A 23,567-nucleotide genomic window follows, 5' to 3' on the forward strand; every position below is an offset into this window, starting at 1 on the left:
TCATTACAATAAAATACAGAAAATTCATATAATCATCTTAGATAGATGCAGAAGACAAAATTCAGTATAATTTATGACTACGAAAACTTCAATTTGATGAAGAGTACTTAGAAATACCATCAGGTGCAATGTTTACACACTGAGTTTTTCCCTGTATGGCAGCGACCAAGGCAAGAATGTACTCTTACCATCATGCAATCACCGCACGGGTGGTCCTAGCAGTTGCACTTAGGCAAAGAAAGGAAAATAACTAGCATAGAGCTTAGAGGGAGAAGCAAGACTGTCATAGATAGCATGATTGCTCATGCATAAAACCCCAAAGAAGCTATTAGGCCACAGCTATAACTAATATGGGAATCTGACAGAGTTGCAAATACAAGGTGAAAGTTCATTTGTTACTGGGGGCAGTAGAGCCTGTCTAAAGTTACAACTACTTGGAAGAGTAAGGCAGAAGGACTGCTTGAACTAGAAATCTGAGGTCAATCAGAGTAATACAGTGAAACCTGTCTCAAAGAAAAAGTTGTATTTTATATACAACATAAAAAACTGAAAAGTAAAAATTAAAACAATTCTTTTAATAATATTGATGATGCAAAGGATAGAGAAACATTTAACAAAAGCAATTTAACTGAAAAATTTGAATTATTTTTGAGAACATCTAAGAAAAAATCTATAAATTAAGACATACATAGCATGTTCCATCAAATTGTTGTTTTCTGTCATTTCTCTTCAGGAGCAATGTAGTCAAGGCATATTCTCTTCTCACTAGTTTTCAGAAGTCTAATCTGGTATATCCCAGTGTGGATTCCTTAAGAATTTATATTGTTTGGGTTTGCTCTGCTTCTTAAATTTGAAGGTTTACGTTTCCAACTGAATGTTGGGCACCATTATTATTTTCAGACTCTTTTTTAGCTCTTTCTTGCCTCTATTAAATGAACATCAGGTAGGCCCTTTGTTATTGTCCCATGGGCCCCTGAAGCTTAGTTCAATTGCTTTTCAATCTTTTGATAATAATGGATCACTATCAAATTGTCTTCAAATTCACCAATTATTTTCTGATGTCTCCAGTTTGCTAAAGAGCCCATGCAATACTTCTTTGTCATGTTTCTGTGTGTTTGTCTATGTGATACTGGACATAGAACCCAGGGTCTGTCTAACACATGCTACGTAAGTGTTCTACCACTAAGCATTGTCAGTTTTCATAGTTTTAAATTTTATAATCTCATTTGGTCCTTTTCTGCATTACCTATTTCCCAGGTGCTTGTAAATATCCATTTTTATGATGGCTGTCCTTGTCTGATAATTCCAATATCTCCAAAATCTTGGGGCTGTCATGTGCTTTTTTCCCCTACAATTGAGATTTTATCAGTATAATGAGTAATTTTGGACTATAACCTGAAAATATTAAGTTGTATTACAGCAATCTGTAACTATTTATAACCTTCTATTTCAGCCGGTCATTAACCTGTTAAGTTCAGAATGAGTATGTCCTGAACTACTTTTGTGGACTCTGGTTTAAATGTCAACTTAGTGTACATGTCTCTGCCTGGCACAGATGACAGGACTCCACTCTAGTTTCCACAGGTAGCTATGGAAAGGGAGAGGTGCCAACTCATTACTGCAGAGCAGAGTGTAAGCAAGTTCCCATCCACAGATCCTGGAGTGGAGGAGTGGCTTTGTTAACGCGGGTAAGAGGAAATAGGGCTCTGCAAACAGTCTCCACAGGGAAGGCTGTTAGTACTTCCTTATTGAAAAGCAGTCAGGAGTAACTGTTAGAGACCCATCTACAGGTGCATGTCAAATGAGCCTTACTACTGAGAGGAGAAAGGGCATAAGCAGAAAATAAGGATTTGCTTAAGAGTTCCATGGAGAAATAAAGGTAACTTGTGGGAGCTGGGGAGAGGGCTCTGTGGTTAAGAGGGCTGGCTGCTCTTCTAGAGGACCTGGGTTCAATTCCCAGTACCCACACAACTCCTAACTGTCTGTAAATCCAGTTCCAGGGATCCAGCACCCTTATACAGACATACATGCAGGCAAAACACCAATGCACATAGAATATAAATGAATAAATTATATCAAAAAGAAAAGATAACTTGTTACTACTGTAGGGGAACATAGATACCAGATATTCAGCCCACTAGCTCCAATGCAATAGTGCCAATTGGGGCTGATGAGCAGTGAGCTCTTTCTTTATGTATTTACTCTAGAACAGGCAAGTATGATCAAAAGATTTCTCTAGAAGTGGATAACACTTTCTAAGTTCTTTGATTATAGACAGTAGATTTTTCTTGGGAATTCCCTTTCTGTCTGTGTCTGTTAGTGTTTCCAGTTTGTAGAACACCCAAGCCAGGAAATACAGGAAGGATGGGAACCTTGGTGACACTCTGCCTTGTAGGTCTTTAAGTCCAAAGTTCTCAGGTAGTACTGAATCTTTTCCCCTTTGTTAAGTGACTTTCATTTAGGGATTAGAGAAAGGAGTAAAATGAAACATGATCATGATTCCACTGAAGAACTAGAAACTTGGTTCTGTTTCTTTGCTTTCTTTTGTTAGATAGGCTCTCATGTATCCCAGACTGGTTTCAAACTTCTTCTGTGGCCAAGGATGACCTTGAGCTTCTGACCCTACCTCCACTTCCTGAATGCTGTGTGCCCCAACACATCAGTTTATATGGTGCTAGAACCAAACCCAGGGCTTCAAGAATGCTAGGCAAATGCTTTACCAATGGCATCACCAGACCTGACATTCTGTTTTTAGCATTAAAAATAAAATAGATAAGTGGAAAGCTGGAAAGATGACTAGAAATACAGATAAGCAATAAGGGAAATACAAATGAATTAGAACTTAAGTGATAGGTTATAATCCTTCTAATTTTGCTGTATGTTTGCTTGATACTTATAAAAATATTGAAATGGAAACCTTTGACTAAATTCCAAATACAGGTGATTTTTCCTCTACTTCTGTATTGTACAAAGGAAATAAGAACATTCCTCTGTGGAGTGAGAAGTATTGGCTATTTGCTCTAACTAATAAATTCCCATATTAATTGGAACGAGATGCTGTTAATGGCACAGCTCTTTGGAAATGCTCTACCTAACAGAATGCTGCTTCTTATTCTTAAATAGCTTCATCGTGTCCACAGCCTAGTGAGTCTAAGCTTTGTCAGCTCTTGCATCCTAAGAGTAATTCTCTAAGTTGAAGTATTTAAAGAAGAGTTAATGTCTGGGAGAAACTAAATACATTATTTAGAATAAAGATAAAAGAGAGGGAACTAGTCACAAGTGAAAGCTTTCTTTTTTAAAGTATAACTTAACACAGGGCCTCAATATGAAGGGAATCTGAGACAGTTATTGCTTCTGACCCTTCCAGTCAAAATACCCATTACAAACAGGATACTTAGCATACAACACATAGAAAAGGGAAAGCAGGCAGTAGAATAAGACAAACTTAATTCTAAATTCTGGTTCCATTCTACTAACTAAATGACACTGGCTTAGTGTTTCTGTAGTTCTTTGGTTCTCAACATAGCATCTATAGATGGGGCTGATAAACACAGACCTTAGAGTTAAATAAAATGATAACTATAAAGTATTCTCTTGTATATCTAGAAATTAGGCACACAACTTTGCTAATTTTAGGAAGGCTGACATGAAAAGAACATCTATTCTTTCCACACACAAATGAAAACTAATCAAGAATCTTGGATGGGTAGAATGGTATTTTATATTCCTGTTTGACTGATGTGGACAAGGCCTGAGTCTGGGATTATACCCTGACTCCTTCACTGGCCAGTATATTCTGTGGCCTGGGTAAGACTGCCAATTAATGCTGAACTAATTCAACAGCAGTCCTGGAAAGCCCGCAGGACTGTCTGATGTTTTCTTATAGAACAAACCACCTCACCCTACCTGGCATGGGTTTGACCAGTTTTACTTATCATTATGAAGTCCTTTTGAACACCAGCCTCTCTCTGAAATAGATGTTTTGTGTTTTTTTAAAAAATGGCTGCCTTGGCTGACTTACCTACCTACATACCTTCCTACTTTCTTATCTATCCTCCTTCCCTCCCTCCCTTCCTTATGTGTATGTGCCTGAGTGTATGTCTGTGTAACATGTGCATGTAGGAGCTTACAGAGGAAACTTTGGATTTCTGAAACTAGAGTTACAGACAGTTGTAAGCCACTATGTAGATGCTGGGAACCAAACCTAGGTCCCCAGCAAGAGCAGTAATGATCTTAACTGCTGAGCCATCTTTCCAGATCTTTCTCCTCTACTTTTTAGATAGGGTCTGTATATTCCTGGCTGACTTCTTAGAATTAGCTGTGTAGTCCAAGGCTGGCCTCCAACTCAGCGCTCTGCCTGCTTCTGCCTCCTAAGTGCTGGAATTAAAGCTAGTTACCAACATGCCTAGCTTGTCATGATGTGTGTGTGTGTGTGTGTGTGTGTGTGTGTGTGCGCACGTGCGCGCGCGCACACACACACACACACACAAAATTGGAAATGTCCAAATATGATGTTTGAAATATCCTAAAACACTTTATCCGGTTATGAAATGCATATAGTCAAGTAATATTGACTCACATTTACCTTGTGTCTTTTGTTCATGTTATTCTCTTTTCTATTCATAATATGTTCTACTTTTTGTTTTGTTGTTTTCTTAGGAATTTTGGTTTTCTTTTTGAAACAGGGTCTTACTATGCCGGCTGAAGTGATCCTTCTCATCCTCCCAAGTAGCTGTGCCACAATTCACAGCCCCATGTGCTGCTCTTAATCCAGCAAATATGCCTTCAATTTATAGAGATGGATCCATAATATAACCAATGGGAAGCACCCCTTTGTGGTGATACATTGTATATGCTAATAAATTTGCCTAAGGATCAGAGGACAGAGCCAGCCACTAGATTAGATATAGAGGTCAGGCAGTGGTGGCACACACCTTTAATGCCAGCACTTGAAGTCTCATGCCTTTGCTTGGGAAGCACACACACCTTTAAACCCAGGAAGTAATATGGCAGGGCAGAGAGAGGTATATAAGGCATCAGGAAACAAGAACTCAGTCTCTTTAGGCTTAGTATTTCGTAGAGGTAAGAACTAGTGGCTGGCTCTGTTCTCTGATCCTCAGGCAAATTTATTAGGGTACACAATATATCACCATACCCCTTTGCTAGTCACAAAATTAAATCCACAATTTTTCACTCTGTACTATTTTAGGCTTTACCTGACTCATTCTAATTCAGTCCTGTTCTCAAGTCATTTCTATATTCATTTCACAGCTTGAGATTGGGTATGTCTGTTACTTGCCCTCTTCTCTAGTTTAGATTTTTGGCTTCTCTTCTTAACTATGATTAGTATCTGCCCCATTGACTACATTCCTTTAAATTATGTTGGATAATATACTCTGCTAGGACAAAAAGCCAGGTATAGACCCTAGTAGCCAATAACTGCACTCTCCAGTCCATACTAGTTGAAATCCTCCCCAACTTTTCAGTTCATTGTGTTTTGAGATCACAAGCAGGCATTTTCATAGCTAACGAATATACAGTCAGGTTCCTCATAGTTTTCCTGCTAAAAATCACCGACATTTTCATTTACCTCTGCCTTTGGCTCAGCTGATTCATTAGAGGTATCAAGTTGTTCCTTGGCCTGGGCCATCTGAGTCATCAACCTATCCATGTGAGATTGGATGTCCGCCAGTATCTCAGTCACATGAGCTGTTGCCATTGCTTCTTGGATGTCCACTAAGTGAAGGGCCTTCTGCTCCTCATCAGCAATCACCTTCTGAACTTTCTTAAATTCTTGCTGTATAAATACCTTCATCTGGTCTCGAGTTACCTGTAGAACACAGACACGTAAGAAGTGTAGATTGAACATAGCAATGAAATGGAAAGGTAGAGTTTTTTAATAGTGCTAGGTAGTCTTGCTCAAAATAGAAATTATGGTTGCTATCTCATTTTGAAGTCTTAGCAATATGCTCTCAATAGTATTCTTCCAACACCTTCGATAAATGTCCTGGTAACTGTTTTTATTGTTCAGGAAGTAATTCCTTATCTTTTTTTTTTTTTTTTTGCTTTGGGTTTTATTGATTTACATACCAGTAATATATAACTACTTTAAAAATTATAATAGAAGAATACATAAAATAAAAAGTACAATCTAGCCATATATGGCAGTAGTTCATGCCCCTAATCCTAGCTTGCCAGAGACTGAGGCAGAGGAATGTCAAGAGTTCAAAGTCAGCACAAACTACTAGTGAGTTCCAGGACAGCTGAGCTATAGAGGACTCTGTCTCAAAAACAAACAAAACAGAGGAGAAAGAGGAGGCAGTGTGAACCAGAACAGTGGTACATGCCCGAAACCTCAGCACCTGGAAGGCAGAGGCGGAAGGGAGGATCACGGTTTTGAAGTCATGTTGGTGAGTATAGTAAGACTGCCTTGAAAGGTCAAAACATGACAGCAACAGCAACAAAACTCAAAGAAATACCAGTTCAGAAGGTGTGCTATTTTTCTATATGGTTACTCACACATGCCTAAAACTGGGTAAAGTTTCTATGGATTACAGTGAACATATGATTCTATGTCTTGCTTTGCCACTTACAATGTTAGTGAAACACAGACAGCACCTTCATCTTTTGTGTTACTTTTTACCACTTGCAGGATATAAAGATATATCCCATTTATTCCTCTTATAACAGAAATGTGCTATTTCTAAATTTTTGTTATTACAGACAACATAACAATGAATATCTGAGGAATAACTCTTAATATTTACATGAGTGTCTTCAGAAATCTCTCAAGTCACTAAGCCATTTCATACATATGCTACAGTTACTTTGATGCTTCCAAACTGCTCTCTGAAAAGGATGGAGCAATTATACAACAATGTGTGAAAGGAAGCGCTTCTCTACAATCCTATCAATACCGGGTAATATCAAACTTGTACATTTTTTTAATACAGTAGGCAAAAATGTTTCTGTCTTATTTTACTACAACCATAAACCGAACTCACGTACGCACGCACGCAGCTGATGGTGTGTTTGGCTAAGAAATAAGAAAGGTAAACAAAATGAAAACCTATGAAAGTTAAATAAGTTTTTCAAGAAACTGTATTTTCTTATTTTGCTTTACTGTTTTTATGGTGCTGGGATCAAACCAAGAGCCTTACACATACAGGGCAAGCACTCTACCACTGAGCGGCACCCCCAGTTTCATGGGTGTTTTTAAACAACCATCCATAGTATATGTACCTGAAATAAGAAACAGGGAAGGGGGCTGGGAGCTGGTTCATCTGTTAAAGTGCTTGCTGTGTAGTCAGGAGAGCCTGGGTTCCTATCTCCAGCACTCACGTAAAAGTGGGTACAGTGGTGCACAATGGCAACCCCAGTGCCAGGCAAGGGGGCAGGGGCAGGAGCAGAGAAAGAATGAGCTCCATTGTCAGTGAGAACTCTTGTCTTCAAAGTAAAGTAGGGCTGGAGAGATGGCTCAGTGATTAAAGTGCTTGCCCTGCAGGTGTGAAGACTGAAGTTCAGATCCCAAGACCCCATGTAAATGCTATGTAGGCAGAGCAGCCCACCTGTAATCATAAAGCTCAGAAGGTGGATACTAACTTCATTAGACTAACTGTATCTAAAAGCTCCGGTTTAACTGAGAGACCTTGCCTCAATGAATAAAGGGTATAAGACTAAGAAAGACTTCTCATGTCAACTTTGGGTCTGCATATGCATTCACACATACATCTACACACATGCAAACATGCACATACACATATGTGCACATTATACACAATACACATGAAAAATTAAATTATAAAAGATGAGCAATTATTAGAGACACTACTGCATATCAATCTCTGTACATACATATAGGACACATCATATGCACATACACATATAACACTAACACACACACACACAAAATGAAGAAGTAGAACTAAAGGTAACAGGAAAAAGGACCATCAGGAAAGAATGTGGGAAGAAGAACAAGTCATTATCGCCTAAGTGAACTTCTTTTATAGACAAGGAAACAGACACAGAAGTAAACTTAGGTAGGAGAGGAAGAGACTTTTTAGTCTTTTTTTTTTCTCAGCCTGGGACTCTTCATAGAAGTCTAGTAGGGGGAAAATATTGCACTGGAAAAATGTAAGAAAGAAAACTGTGTAACAGAAAGACTGAAAGTAGGGGAAGGAGATGAAGCCATTATTACTTAGCCTATTGCAAACTGAATGAGGACTGACAAGGTCTTAAGCACCTTCTTTAACAATGCCATAAGGATGTCAAAGCAAAAGAATGCCTGCATGCCACATCAACTAGCTAAGTGATCTAAGCTCTCCAGAATTCAAATAGTCTCTGTAGGTGCTCTCTCCCTGGTGCTAGAGAAAAGAGGATGGGAAATGGGAAATGAGTTAATGAATTTATCAGATTGGGTAGGATTTGTGCTTACATAAGTTTTTATATTTCTATTTTAATGTATGCCTGTCAGTGCTGCTATGATGGCCATTTAAATCAGTACATTTCTACTATTAAGATAAATTAACTGTTAACTGATCTTGGAGCTTCTCTCAGAAACTAAATCTAGAAAGTTTTCATGAAGAAATGAACTTTTTTGAATGTCTGATATTCTCCCTAAATATTTTTAATGGTTTTAAGTGACTGAAAATGACAATTAAGATAGAAACTAACTGCAATCTACTTGACTCGACGTCATATACACATGTGGCTGAAAGTTAGGAAGCTAGCACTACAATCAGGAAACTGGATCAGAGAAAAGGCAAATTAAGCCGGGCAATGGTGGCGTACGTCTTTAATCCCAGCAGAGGCAGAAACAGATGGATCTCTGTGAGTTTGAGGCCAGCCTGGGATACAGAGTGAGTTCCAGGAAAGGCACAAAGCTACAGAGAAACCTTGCCTTTAAAAAAAAAAAAAAAAAAAAAAAAAAAGGCAAATTAGTCCTAAGTTTTAATAATTAAAATTCCTCATTTCCTATTGCTTTACATAGTTTTTCAACTATGTATAATAAGACACTTCATCTTATACAAAGAAAGTAAAACTAAGAGTGGAGAGCAGAATAATCCATCAAACCTTTATACCTTCCTATTTCCAGCTATACTAATTAACAGATGGATACATTCCCTTTACTCCGGAGCCTAAGGAACAGTCTCCCTGGGAGAGGGCATCTAGAAGGATGGTGGGTATTCTGGACAAGGACTCTTGCTTTCTAAACTTCCTTCCAGTTAGTTATCTCACCTTGTCATCAGAACTCTAGCTGCTACAAACCATAGTTCTCAAAAGCAATAAGCCCTTAATGCTGCTTCCTATTTCCTGGAAATCTCAGATAACATTTCTGAGTGAGTTTATTGGTACTCTTCAGCCTGTCCTAAAGTTCCCCAGAAATGTCAGTGATATTCTCACTATGTGTGAGGTCTATAAAAAAAAAAAAAAAAAAAAAAAAAAACTCTACAAACTCAGAGAAGAAAGGTAGATAGACAGAATGGTAAAAATGGAACCTGGAAGCTTCTGTTGAGACAGCATCCACTAAACTATCAAGCCTTACTCCAAACACAATCTTAGTGTGGACTCTTAGAAGCTAATTAAACCAAGATGGAACTACTTAATTGGGCGAAAACTATGTCCCTCCTCTTTGAAGTGCATATTTACTAGGGCACTGAGTATCTCCAGGAAAATGTTACCTGAGGGACATGGAAACTGTAAAAGGAGCTTCCTCTTGTTGGTCAGCTGGCTCCCAATTTGCTAAAACCTTTAGCACTTCCCTTATGAGCACAATCATCTATCTGGTTATAGCTGCATTAGTGTACAATGCTATTAATTAAACACAACATTATCTATAATTTGGAAATGCTGGGAGTGAATACTTTTAGGTGACCTTATTTTAAGGGGAAGAAGGGAAGCTCTGGGGAAGAACAGTCTTAATGTCAAGTTTGGGAATTTTGCCTTGGTCCAATACCGTGTTTTCTGCTATAACATACTGCCTCTGATGATCACTTTATGACTGCTCAGTTCCTTTTAGATAATTTATTTGGGATAGGGTCTCTCTCTATAGGCTTGGATGTCCTGAAACTTGCTATGTAGACCAGGCTAGCCTCAAACTCAAGAAGAAATCTGCCTATCTGTAACCTCTGTACGAGATTAAAGGCATAGTCCACTATACCCAGTAACAGAGTTGATTTCTACCTGAGTTATTTCCATATTTAATAGAACAGTTCTCTTAAGGTCCCCACCAGGATAAAGAATTTATATCTTAAAGAGTTAAATCTTATCCCATGATATATTCTATATACTATTGTATTTAATATTTCCTAGCTAGGCTAGACAGAAGAGGTATGTAGACTGGCACTTTACACAGATATAATTGAATACATAAAACCTTTAATTAAGAAGCTTGTACTTAAAAACAATATCTGACATGGACTGGAAGTTATTAATTCCTTTCTAGCTGAACTATAGGAAACCAGGTTTTATTTCTTTTTACTAATCAGAGGTAGCTTCGAAAAATAACAGCTAGAAAGCATCATGGCTTAATAAAAGTATGTTCCAGAAAAGTAGGTCTTCTTCAATGACAAGATCTCACAAGTCCATGTCTCATATATGACTGTAAAAGCCAGTTTATTAATAAAACAACAGTGCATTTCTCAGGCTACGAAAATTATCAAGCAGTTTAGAAACACAACAGGTGTGAACTCTGAACTACATTTCATCGCCAACAGTCTCAGTAAAGTCATTCTCATGACCTAGTTAGAAACCTGACTTCCTTGGGCTTTACACTAGGATGATGAGATGTTTCAAGAATACATTAGGTAAAGTAGTATTTCAAGTCTTCTTGTTGGGCTACAACCCAGTAGTGGAGTGCTTGCCTCCCAAATGCAGTGTCCTTGGCCTAGACCCCAAGCAGCACAAAAAACAAATACTCCAATCTCCCTTAAACCAGCATTCCCATCTTCCCTGCATGCCTCCAGAGAAAGCAGCCACATGTCTGCTCTTCACTTCTCTTCACAATCCCTGTTTTGCTACCAAAGCACCACGCTCATAGTCTAAATTCCCCCCTCTCCACCTCACAGTTGCTGCACTTCTCTAGCTCCTTCATTACCAGCTTCCTCTTGGCAAGAGTTTTCAACCCTGCACCATTCACACTTGAAGCTAAAAATTCCTTGCTGTGGGGAAATGCTAAGGCAATGTATAATGGCCAGCAGCATCCTCCCTACCTCAGCTCTGACAATGCTGTTGAAACACTAAACTTTGCTTTCGTAATTATTATCCATTTGAGAGAAGGCCTTTTAAGTCTAAGTTTTCTCTCCAGGCAACTCATCTCAGTATTCCTCTTGACTCATGAACTTCTCCATCTGGACACGTTCCTATTACCTAAGCCATTGTCACACTTCAAGCCAAATCACCACCAGGCCTCCTTACCTTTGCTACCTTTGTTTTTCAGTGTCTCTCATGTTTGGGACTATCGGAAGTACTATGTGTGAATTACTTCAGTTAGCCATCACAGTAGTACTGTGAGGAAGCTATCATTATACTTGTTTTTCAGATGAAAAAACTGAGGTAGGGAAAGAAATCTAACCCTGCCCCAAGTAAATGGCAAACTGGAGTTTAAATTTGCATGATTTGAGTACATAATCTGCCTTCTAACTATATTAGTTCACTTTCCCATCAAACACTGAAGTGCCCTCTTACCTCCCATTCAAAGTAAGGGCATTTGGGCAGGTATCCAGGATACCAACTCAGGTCAGTTTTATCTTCCCCTTCCCAGGTCTTGCATATAGCAGTAGGCAACTGGTTCTGAGGGAAGCCACACTACCTCTGACCTGCTACAATATAGCTGGAAGATTCCCCCGTCTATGAAAACCCCTTCTTTCCCCAGCATTCCCCTCCCACTGAGACTCCTGCTTCAGCTCTCCATTACCACCCTCCCTTGCCCATTCTACTGTGGCCCTTTAATCTGGTCCTATTCTCCCCACCACCAATTCCCTAAAACAAAATCCTAAGCGATAAAGCATTTGATTTAACCTATGCTTAGAATCCTGCTACTGCTTTCAACTATATCTTGCATAGTTTTTGTTCCCTTTTCATCTCTCCTTGGCTCTGAATTCTGAGCTTTTTGACCTTGACTTCAAACATCACTTTTGATACTTTCAATATTAGTGACTATACTTATTCCTCATTCTCATCACATAGGAAGAAAGACCTTAGCTTTGATAGCTTTTGACCTGGCTTATACCTCTAACTTTTCAAACCACATTCTCTCAGACAATAATCCAAAATTTCAATCAAACTATTCCATCCTTCCTCTATTCTCCTCTGATATTTCTTGGCTAAACTATTTGTTTTGGTTTTTAAGCCATAAGTTTTAGAGCTCCTTACATACGGCATTATGCTTCATCCTCTCTTTCCCCCACAGTTCTCCTTCCTCAACATAAACATACATGCCTTGAGCATACACATCAGAGGACAATATGTCTTGGAGATTTTTGTTGTGGAATGTTAGTTTAAAATGTGTTACATTTGTTTATATTGTGGAGCAGTTGTTTAACAATGCAAAGATATGTTGCATTTGTTTAACTCTGTAAAGCTGTATTACTTTATCTGTGTAAAACACCTGATTGGTCTAATAAAGAGCTGAATGGCCAACAGCTAGACCAGAGCGAGAGGATAGGTGTGGCTAACATGCAGAGAGAATAAATAGGAGAAGAGAAGGAAGAGAGAGGAGCAAGAAAAGAATAGAGGACACCAGGGGCCAACCACCCAGCCACACAACCAGCCACAGAGTAAGAAGGAAAAAAAGGTATACAGAATAGGGAAGGGTAAAAGACCAGAAGCAAACGGTAGATGGGTTAATTTAAGAAAAGCTGGCTAGAAATAAGCCAAGCTAAGGCTGGGCATTCATAAGAAAGAATAAGTTTCTGTGTATTTATTTGGGAGCTGGGTAATGTGTGCCCAAAGAATAAAACAAACAAACAAACAACCCACTAAAGGTTTTGATACTTGAAAGAGCCTAGTAAGCACATGAATTGAATCTGCTAATCAAATTGAGAAGTGAACAGCAACTGTACACTCCAGGCACCTAAGAGAGACACAGTCACTGTCAAAGGATGAGCAGCCCTTAGTGAGAGACATGAACATCTAAACACTATGGATACAGCACTGCTGCCAAGAACCTTCTCCTCCTGGGACTGCTTGTCCTGTTGTCAGCTGCTATGACTTTATCATCCTGACAACTTGATGTGTAACCCAGTGACTTGCACTGAAATGGATGCAGCACAAAGCAGTTCACTGGGGATGTTGTGCTCATGTTGACTTGACATTACTGCTTACTCTTCAGATACTTCTCTCTTTGCCTGATCTCAGAATAGTAACAGAGACCACAGTCACAAACTTCTGAGAACAGAAAAAAGAATTCTGGATGACCTGCACTCCAGGACTATAAAGTAGGAGGAGGCTCAAGGGACATCCAGGACCCATAAAAACTGAGGAAGAGTGCTTCTAGTCTGTCTTGTTTTTCTGTGTCCTCTCCTTCTGACAGGGGAAAGGATGGAGTGGTGGGTGATTTGATTAATTCAAACTAAGGATGTATGAAAAAAAATCTATGGAAACGCATTACTTTGTAAGCTAATTAAAAATATAATTAAAAGAAGAGGAGGAGGAGGAAGAAGAAAAAACTCAACGCAGATGCTGAGGAAATCCAAATAATCATTAGGTCATACTTTAAAAACCTCTACTCTACAAAATTGGAAAACCTAAAAGAAATGGGTAATTTTCTCAACTGATACCACTTACCAAAGTTAAATCAAGAGCAGATAAACAATTTAAATAGACCCATAAGCCCCAAGGAAATAGAAGCAGTCATTAATTCTCCCAAAAAAAAAAAAAAAAAGCCCAGGGCCATACTGTTTTAGTGCAGAATTCTACTAGACTTTCAAAGAAGAGGTTATGCCAATGCTCCTCAAATTATTCCACAAAATAAAAACAGAAGCAACACTGCCCAATTCGTTTCATGAGGTCACACTCACCCTGATACCCAAACCACACAAAGATTCAACAAAGGAAGAGAACAGACCAATTTCCCTCATGAACATTGATGCAAAACTACTCAGTAAAATACTCGCAAAGCAAATTCAAGCGCACATTTAAAAGATCATCCACCATGACCAAACAGGCTTCATCCCAGAGATTATAGGGATGGTTCAGAATATGAAAATCAGTCAATGTAATCCACCATATGAACCAACTGAAAGGAAAAACAAAACAAAACAAACAAAACGAAACAAAACAAAAACCATGATCATCTCATTGGATGACAAAAAAGCCTTTGACAAAATCCAACATCCCTTTATGATAAAAGTCCTGGAAAGAGTAGAGGTACAAGGCACATACTTCAACATAATAAAGGCAATTTATAGCAAACAATAGCCAACATCAAATTACATGGAGAGAAACTCAAAGCAACCTGTGCAGGCCCATAGAGGCCTTACTCAAGGTCAGAAAGGCTGAGCTTGCTTTTACCCAGCAGGGCTGCCTAATAGGATGATATGGCCAAAAGCGTGGTTACCAGGTGTTTTTAAGGGTCTAAACTTGTTGGTACTTTATATCTCAACCTTGAAAGGGGGAGGTCTTTTGCCCTTCCCTTTGCTTATAAAGCCCATCATGAATAAACTCGCAGCTACTGGGTATTGGCCCAGGGCTCTCCTAAAGCTATCCTGTGTCTCTGTCATTTTTCTTTGTCTATGTCTATATTTCCTATCTAGCATTTCTCAATTCCTCACTCCCCACTTCAAGGGACTCTTTGGTAGGTTGGGGCTAGACCCCAACACTGGTCCCCTGACAGCAACCCCACTAAAATCCAATCCAAATACCTTCCCTAAAAAGTCAATTACTTGTATATTAGGGAAACTTTACCATCAAAATAACAGCATATCATCAGTCACCAGTAAACACTTGATAAGGAACTTTCCTTTTCTGGGTCCTCTTCTATGCAGGGGTAGAGCCCAGGGAGCCTGATGTACTAGAGAAATGGTTTTCAGGACTGGTTCTGCTCGCCACTTCTTAAAGCTCAGGCAAAAAAAGTTTATTTGTAAAGTAGGATAACAGTGTTCTCATGGATTTTTTTTTAGCATAAAAAAATTTATTTAGCATAAAATAACACATGGAAAGAGTTGTGTATACTCTCCAGGCACACAGGCCAGTGAGTAATCTGCTGCTGGGAGATAACAGTATCTGAACAGTCACTGTGGGTATCTGTGTGATAACTCACTGGGTTCTCATAAGGAGTTCCTTGCAAGCTTTCTTAAAGAGAGACTCCACACTTGGGAACTGAGATTCTAGTATCCTGAGAGCACACAGGAAAAACATTCTTAGAAATGAAGATTATAATATAGAATCTCTTTGCCTTAGGAGCCTCAAGTTCTTAGGAAGCAACTTCCACCTTCTCTAGTTTGACAAGACCTCACTGAGCATCATCTCAGATAGTCTAGACTATGTAGTTGAAGTTTTCCTGTGTCCTACCTGGCCTTTGGTCAGGACAAATCTCTCTCACCCACCAGTCCCGCAGCTGCTCGGACCCAAATAAATTCACAGAAGCTTATATTAATTACAAACTGTATGGCCATTAGCTCAGAATTATTACTGACTAGCTTTTACATTTAAATTAACCCATAATTCTTATTTATGTATTAGTCAGAAAAGCAGAAATGCTGTGGGATAGTGCTGTTACACACTGGTTTAATAAAACACTGATTGGCTGGCAGCCAAGCAGGAAGTATAGGCAGGGCAAGCAGGAGGAGAATTCTGGGAAGAGGGGATTGGGCGGGACCCAGGAAAACTTCCAACTATAAATGGCACCAAAATGTGGGTCAAGAGTTTCCACCTAAAACCTAAGATAGCTTTAAAAAAAAAAAAAAAAAAAAAAAAAAAAAAAAAAAAAGATCTAAAATGGAGCTAAAAAACAGCTTCCTAGCTGTGTCTCTCAGGCCAGCCAAAGCCTGTGGGCTTGAGCTACTCTATAGCAGGTTTGTGGCACTCAGGGTTGACCTACAACATGGTGGATTCCCACTGAGGTACACAGAGGCATCTCCAAGCCACATATTATGCTGTGTGGTGGATTTAGCCTTTGCTAGTATAGGGAGGGAAGGAAGGAAGGAAGGAAGGAAGGAAGGAAGGAAGGAAGGAAGGAAGGAAGGAAGGAAGGAGGGAAGGAGGGAAGGAGGGAAGGAGGGAAGGAGGGAAGGAGGGAGGGAAGGAAGGAAGGAAGGAAGGAAGGAAGGAAGGAAGGAAGGAAGAGGTTTCTGGGCTACTGGCTGCTTTGATGGAAGCATAGATCCACTGCTTCCCAGAGTTGGCAGTGAGCATGTTTCCCAGAGCTGGCTGTAAATGTAGTTCCACCATGTTGGGAGGTGGACAGAGCCAGCAGCCAAAGCTGCCATTTCAGTCCTAGTCATTATACAGTTTAAAGCAAAAGACTGACAATAAGTCAGATTCAGATTAAGTAAACCTCTAAATGGTTTACAGTGTGTGTAAAAATGTATGTAGGCTTGGAAGAGAGAGGAAAAGGAATATAGACAGTTATATAAAGAAATAGTGTTAAAAAATAAAGTCTTTAAAGAGACAGTAAAGGTAATATAAAAAAAAAAATAAGCCACATAAAGATGGATATTACCGAAAGAATCTGGTTTGTGTCTTTGGGATTTTTAACTGCAGAAAGACATTTAATTATAAATGCTGCTCAGTTAAACCCATATATATTTTAAAGGTATCTTGACTTCAAAATTTGGATCTAAGGATATGTTGCTTTGAAAAGGAGGCTGTTTTTGTTTCTACAGGAAGCAAGAGACTATGGATTTATTACCAGGTTAAGATGGGTCATATTTGATCAAGCCAGACCTCCTGAACCTTAACAGATGGTTCCTATCAACAAAGGTTGTAGCCAGTCTTCCCAGGACTTGAACATTATCTCAAATTTTCTCAGGATCCCCATAAGCCCCCTATCAGCAGGAAATAGCTTAGAACACTGCACCCACATTCCCAAAAAAATGGATTAAGGATGTTTGTCTTTGTTTAGATTGTTGGTTGCAAATTGTTATTGGTCATAGTCAATATCCTTCTAAAAGAAGAATAGATATGATAGGATGAAAGGGTAGATTATTGAATCTACTTTTAAAGAGCAACTTGATTTAAATTGCTATAGATTATAGTTTAGTGATACAAATTTAAAGTTAATTTTGTTATACTGTATGTATAGTTCTACTCTTATTTTAGATATTATATTTGTGCAGTTCATTTGAAATTGTAATGGATAGTTTAAGACATGCAGATTAATAATTAGTCTTCTATGATAGTCAAACTTACAGTCATGTTAGTTTAGTTTTCTAGGTATACACAGATATATTTCAGATAGATAATCTTCAAACATTTCAAAGACCTACAAAATATGGAATTTAGAACTTTCTGGACAGTGAGACATGTCTTTTCCTGGCAGGACCGATTTACTTCAAAGGGAAAGATGGGTGTCAAAGACACTCCATATGGAGTTATCTTCTTTTGGGCAAAGGCAGCCATTTGGGCAAGAAACTGTTCTTGCCCGGACTACTTGACAAAATGTTGTGTCAACTAGACATGCAGGACCCATGGAAAGGTGACCACTGAACTTTGCAAGGCAAGGTGATCCTTCAGGTTCCAGCTTCACAGAGGATACTGCTGGATATTCTACAGGACGCACAGAGAAATGATTAAAAAACTCAAGACCTATAGATTGAAGATGGATGCCCCAACATTGCAGACGAACTTTACATGACTGTCCAGGGAGACAGCTGTCTCTGGCATTCTAGATTTTTGGAAGTTGCTTACAATGCATTTCCTGTTTATTTAGATAAGATATCCTTCTGGGGTCTTTGATGTAGTTGAAACTAGATAGTTATAATTTTCTAAAGATAAATTAGATATGAAACTTTAGACTCACAAATATAGGATAGATGGAATATTTTCTTTAATTTTGCCAAATACAAATAGACTAGATATTATAACTATAATTCTTGCTTGATAACTGTTTTTGTTATATGTAACTTTACTATGTTAAAGTTAAAACCTCCCTTTTTGATTAGACAGAAAAGGGGGAATGCTGTGGGATAATGCTGTTGTACACTGGTATAATAAAACACTGACTGGCCAGTAGCCAAGCAGTGAGTATAGGCAGGGCAAGCAGACTAAAGGAATGCTGGGAAGAGGAAGAGCAGTCAGAAGTCACCAGCCAGGCACACAAGAAGCAAGATGTAAAGGCAGAACTGAGAAAAGGTACCAAGTCACATGGCTAAAAGTAAATAACAATTATGGGTTAATTTAAGTGTAAGAGCTAGTCAGTAATAAGCCTGAGCTAATGGCCATACAGTTTGTAATTAATATAAACCTCTGTTTGTTTATTTGGGGCTAGTGGCTGTGGACTGGGCGGGACACAGGAAAACTTCCAACTACAAGACTACAGTCTCTAGACACAGTATTTTCTTCAATCTCGCAGATTGCCTCTGACTCTATTTCCTTTTCTGTGCAGATGGAAACCCTATTCTTTCCCTATGGGAAATTAGTAGCCTGTGTTGTATAAGACATCTTGATAGCCAAACTACCACTATCTTCAGGATTCCAGCTGGAACTGCTCACCAAAGACCATCACAGCTGATGTTCCCTCTTGGAAAGGGGATAGGGAAGATCATGAAACCCTTGCTTGAGTATGCAGTCAAACCTCCCAACCATTTGTATGTAATTCTGCCCTAAGTACACATGGCCTTTGGGTCTCTGGGAAAGGCTAGAGGAAGGGAATATAGGCAGGGAATGATGCAGGGAAGAGGTTCCATCTATACACTATGGGGAAGCTACCATCCTTCCTGGGTGCTACTGTAAGTGACCTGTCCTCCTGTCCATAACCTGTCCACTGCTCTGTAAGGAACTCTAATAACTCATTGGTTCCCTTGGATGAACCTTAGTGGAACTGTAATTTGGTTTGTCATTAGGACCTTAGGAGGAGGGGTAGACATTGTTCATGTCTCTTTTCAAGTCAAGGAATTTTAGCAACATCTGTATATCCAAGAACCACATTATTCATTAACTAACATGCTTTTCAGGTCCCCGAAGGCTGTGATAACAAATGCTCATTGTTTTGTATCTCCTCAAAAGTCTTCATTTTGAGGCCTAGAGTTGTAATTCAGTGATATGGTGCCTGCCTGGCATATACAAGTTCCCAAGTTCACTCTCCAGCACCACAAAATAAAAATTTCCATTTTTAAATTATTAATCACAACACAACATGATTAATCATATTACTACTATGGAGATAAAACTGAATGAAGGCTCCAGTACATTGACAAGTAATAGGTGCTGTGCTATGTGGACCAGGTCATGTGGATCTTTCACTGTAAAAGGAAAGAAAAGCATGCTATTCTTGATAGAAATACCCTGAAAGTCTGAATAAACTCTACATTGGTATATATTCCTAATCTACTTGTTGTAGTTAGAGTTTTCCTGCCTGGCCCAGTGAGGACAAATCTCTCTTACCCGCCAGTCCCACAGTCGCTCAGACCCAACCAAGTAAACACACAAAAACTTATATTGCCTACAAACTGTATGGCCATGGCAGGCTTCTTGTTATCTACTTCTTCTATCTTAAATTAACCCATTTCTGTTAGTCTATACTTTGTCACATGGCTTATGGCTTACCGGTGTCTTTACGTGTTGCTTCTCACAGCAGCGGCTGTCAGTGTCTCTCCCCCAGCCTTCCACTTCCCAGAATTCTCTTCTCTCTTGTCCTGCCTATACTTCTTGCCTGGCCACTGGCCAAACAGCATTTTATTTATTTTAACCAATCAGAGCAACACATTTGACATACAGAACATCCCACAGCAACTTGTATAGGTAAAATGTCAATAATGTTCTATATAGTCTACATAAAAATCACAGAAAAATACTTATCAGCATCTTAAGCTCTGTGATCTTCCATAATTCCTTTCCTCAATTTTTGTTTATTTTAGCCCTCTATCTAAATGCTGAGACAATTAGAGAGGCATTATCCTCAAATTTTATACATACAAATCCTTAAAAGCATCTAAATATAGACTACAGTACACTGAGAATTGCACTTTGAAGACTTAGTTTTAAGTTATCAAAGAAAGCATCTTTTTGTTGAGTATATTGTAATTTTATTTCTTGAAAGGTTTAATTTATCAGGAAATGGAGAGGGAAGGTAGGAAAGATGCAGACTCTTAAATAAAAAGTCTAGCTGGTTTTTATCACTATTATCATAGTAGAGTTTTATATCTAGGTTCCCAGGCTCCTAAATTAAATGTCAAATACAATCCACACTCAAAACATGAAGCATGACTGCTATGGAGGAGTACAGACAGTTCCACTCCCCTCTTCCCATTAACTGTATAAGCAGCACCTTCAAGCATTCAGCAGAGTATCAAGTCTCCTGTCAGTGTAGAAAGGGGCAAGGGCGGACATCACAATGAATTGGTTTTATTAAGCCATTTAATGCTCAGTCCCTTTGCTTTCTAACAATGTTCCAGCTCCCCCAGTGACTCAAAAATCATTGCCACTTTACTTTTAAAATGCCTATAGTCAATGTATGTAGATATTCCTTATGATTTGGGGGCCCCAATAAGAAAGAGTTACAGTCAAAGGGCAAAGCTGCAAGGGAAACAAGAAGGAGTAAGGGGAAAAATAAAGACTCTTAGTGGCATTTACTTTAAAGCAGGGATACACCACTTGGTGTGACTCTTAAAAGAAACATAACTGCTTTTTCTTTTAATTTGGTACCATGCAGATCTGCTGGAGAATTTGGTCCAGAATAGCAGAACAGATGCTATGCAGTGGATTCTTATTTCTATCAGGAATACCAACACACAGCTGTACACACACAAGGTGGACATATCTGCCTTGACTCGCAGGAGCAAGAAGCTATGCTTAACAAGGCCACATATTTGACAGCTAGACCAGACCTTCAGAATAAGCCTGCCAGCCACACCAAGAGATCCTAACTGTGAGAATTTAACTCAATTTATTTGCATATCATTATTACTCAAAGACATATCAATGACCCTTAAAACCTACAATCTATAAGTATTACTAAGCCTGAGAAGTGCTAATTGATCCAAATAAAGAATCCAGTTATTTTTAAGTGGGTAGCTAATTTTTTCTCAGAAAGGATTGGAAGGGTCTCCTCAATTTTGTAGAGAAGTAGCTGTTCCCAGACCTACTTGTCCCCCTTTTAAAGGTGTTTCTTAGGACTAGAAGGGCTAGTAGTAGCCACCATTAATAGGATATCATTCTAAGTACTTTAACTCATATAGTTTTCCTTTCAACCGCTGAAGTATATACTATTATCCCTACTTTACAGACAAAAAACCAAAAATCAAAAAGTTGAGCACAGGATTTGCCCAAGCTTGTGCAGCTATATATGTCAGAGCTACTCTTGGGTTAGGGACAAAATAATTGTAAAACATATACTGCTTCTTCCTGTCAGAGGTGAACATCACGTTCCTGACCCATACCCCTGTCTAAAGAAGGAAAAGAAAAACACTGTTCATAGCTAACACTTTAAGGATGGAGCAAAGTAATTCAGGCAGTATTTTTGCCTCCCCCCAAGAGCTTTATAAGATATGATCCACAGAGCTTATAATTAATGAATACAGTTCAGAGCTGGGCATCATGGTACATGCCTTTAATCCACTGCTCAGAAGGCAGAAACATGTAGATCTCTCTGAGTTTGAGACCAGCCAGGTCTATGTAGTGAGTTTCAGGACAACCAGGGATAGGTATGGAGACTCTGTCTCAAAAAAAAGTGTACAGTTCAGCTTTTTTTATATTGAGGTTATTACTATACCCAGAGTTGTGGAACTAGCACCAGTATCCATCTCTGATCCCTTTCACTATCCCTCAAAGAAACCCCACGCTCGTAAGCTGTCACCACTCCTCAGCCCTAGACAATGCCAAGTCTACTTCCTATAAACTTGTCCAATATGAGCTTCTGTATAAGTAGAATCATACATTATTTGGTCATCTGTGAATAACTTTTTAAAAACTTATTTAAGGAACATGATATCCCCAAATGTCAAGGACACTGATATTCCAAAATATGACTGTAGAAGAGTGGAGCAGGTTACCCCAAAATATGACTCATTATTACATTATTTTAAGTTGCTTTGATATTATTATTGTTTTGTTTTGTAGACAAGATCTGACTATGTAGCCCAGGCTGATCCCAAATTCACTGCAGTCCTCTTGCCCCAGCCTCCTGAGTAACGAAATGATAAGCACACCTCACCATTCCCAGCACTGACTTAGGATTATTTAACACAAAATAACTTACACTTTCGTGAGAGACTTACAAAGGAAATCTCTAAGGGCATCTCCCTCTCTGTATAGAAAGGGAAAGTGCCTCTAAATCACAGATGCATATGCACCATGCACACCTCTCCATCTTTGTTTACCAATCTGTTTTGGATATCTCCCAGAACTGGCCTATCTCAATGATATTCACATATCAATTCAAGCCTATTCACTGGGTTATATATGCAAACAAATTGGTATTCCTTTTTTCTACTGTTGATCTGTTTCTGTTCAAAGAATTTCTTAATTAAGAACTCTCAATGGTAGAGAGGAAAATTATTTTTTTCCCTACATTATATTTCTAAGAGTAGTTGATGGTATGGCATCTACTACTACTTTCATTTTTCACTGCTAAATACTATTTCACTGCAGATGTACCACGCTTTATTTATCCATTCTTCAGCTGAAAGACAAGGGGGTTGTTTCCACTTTCCAGACAGATTGACTAATGCTGCTGTGAAGATAAGTGTGCTCATTTTTATGTTAACCTGCTGTAGATATTGCTCTGTACAAATAAAATGCTGATTGGCCAGTAGCCAGGATGGAAGTATAAGCAGGACAAGCAGAGAGGAGAATGCTGGGAAGTAGAAGGCTGAGGCAGGGAGACACTGCCAGCCGCAGCCATGAGTACCAACATGTAAGATACTGGTAATCCACGAGCCATGTGGCAAAGTATAGATTAATAGAAATGGGTTAATTTAAGATATAAGAACAGTAAGCAAGAAGCCTGCCATAGCCATACAGTTTGTAAGCAATATAAGTCTCTGTGTGTTTACTTGGTTGGGTCTGAGCAGCTGTGGGACTGGCGGATGAGAGGGATTTGTCCTGACCATGGGCCAGGCAGGACTGGAGAAAATTTCAGCAACATTCACCTGCTTTCATCTCTCTTAAATATTTTTGCACACACAATAATAGAACTGCTGGATAATATAACTCATTGATTAGCCATTAGAGGGACTGACACTACTTACCAATGTGGCTGTACCATTACACATTCCAATCATAAATGAATGAGGGTTGTAATTTCTCTATACTCACACAGAAAAGAAAACTGTAGAGTTGGAGCCCTGAGAGCTATCAGCCTCCATATCTCTGTTATACCTAGCTTGATAAGTCTTGAACTTCTTGGTTCTGTTTCTTCATCTATGAAGTGGGAGGATTAGAGCAAGTGGTCAGCTTTACAAAAGGGTACT

The 23,567-nt window shown here is 38.9% G+C and overlaps 1 protein-coding gene across 1 annotated transcript in view; it reads right to left on the bottom strand.

Moving 5' to 3' along the window:
- Trim44 (tripartite motif containing 44) overlaps positions 1–23,567 on the bottom strand; it is a 106,965-nt gene that overhangs the window by 57,533 nt on the left and 25,865 nt on the right. Inside the window, exon 3 of the mRNA XM_036184488.1 lies at positions 5,591–5,830. Coding sequence (XP_036040381.1) covers positions 5,591–5,830 — 240 coding nt within the window. The remainder of the gene's footprint in view (positions 1–5,590; positions 5,831–23,567) is intronic.

The sequence above is a fragment of the Onychomys torridus genome, chromosome 4 (genome assembly GCF_903995425.1).
Source record: "Onychomys torridus chromosome 4, mOncTor1.1, whole genome shotgun sequence".
NCBI classification, from domain to species: domain Eukaryota; kingdom Metazoa; phylum Chordata; class Mammalia; order Rodentia; family Cricetidae; genus Onychomys; species Onychomys torridus.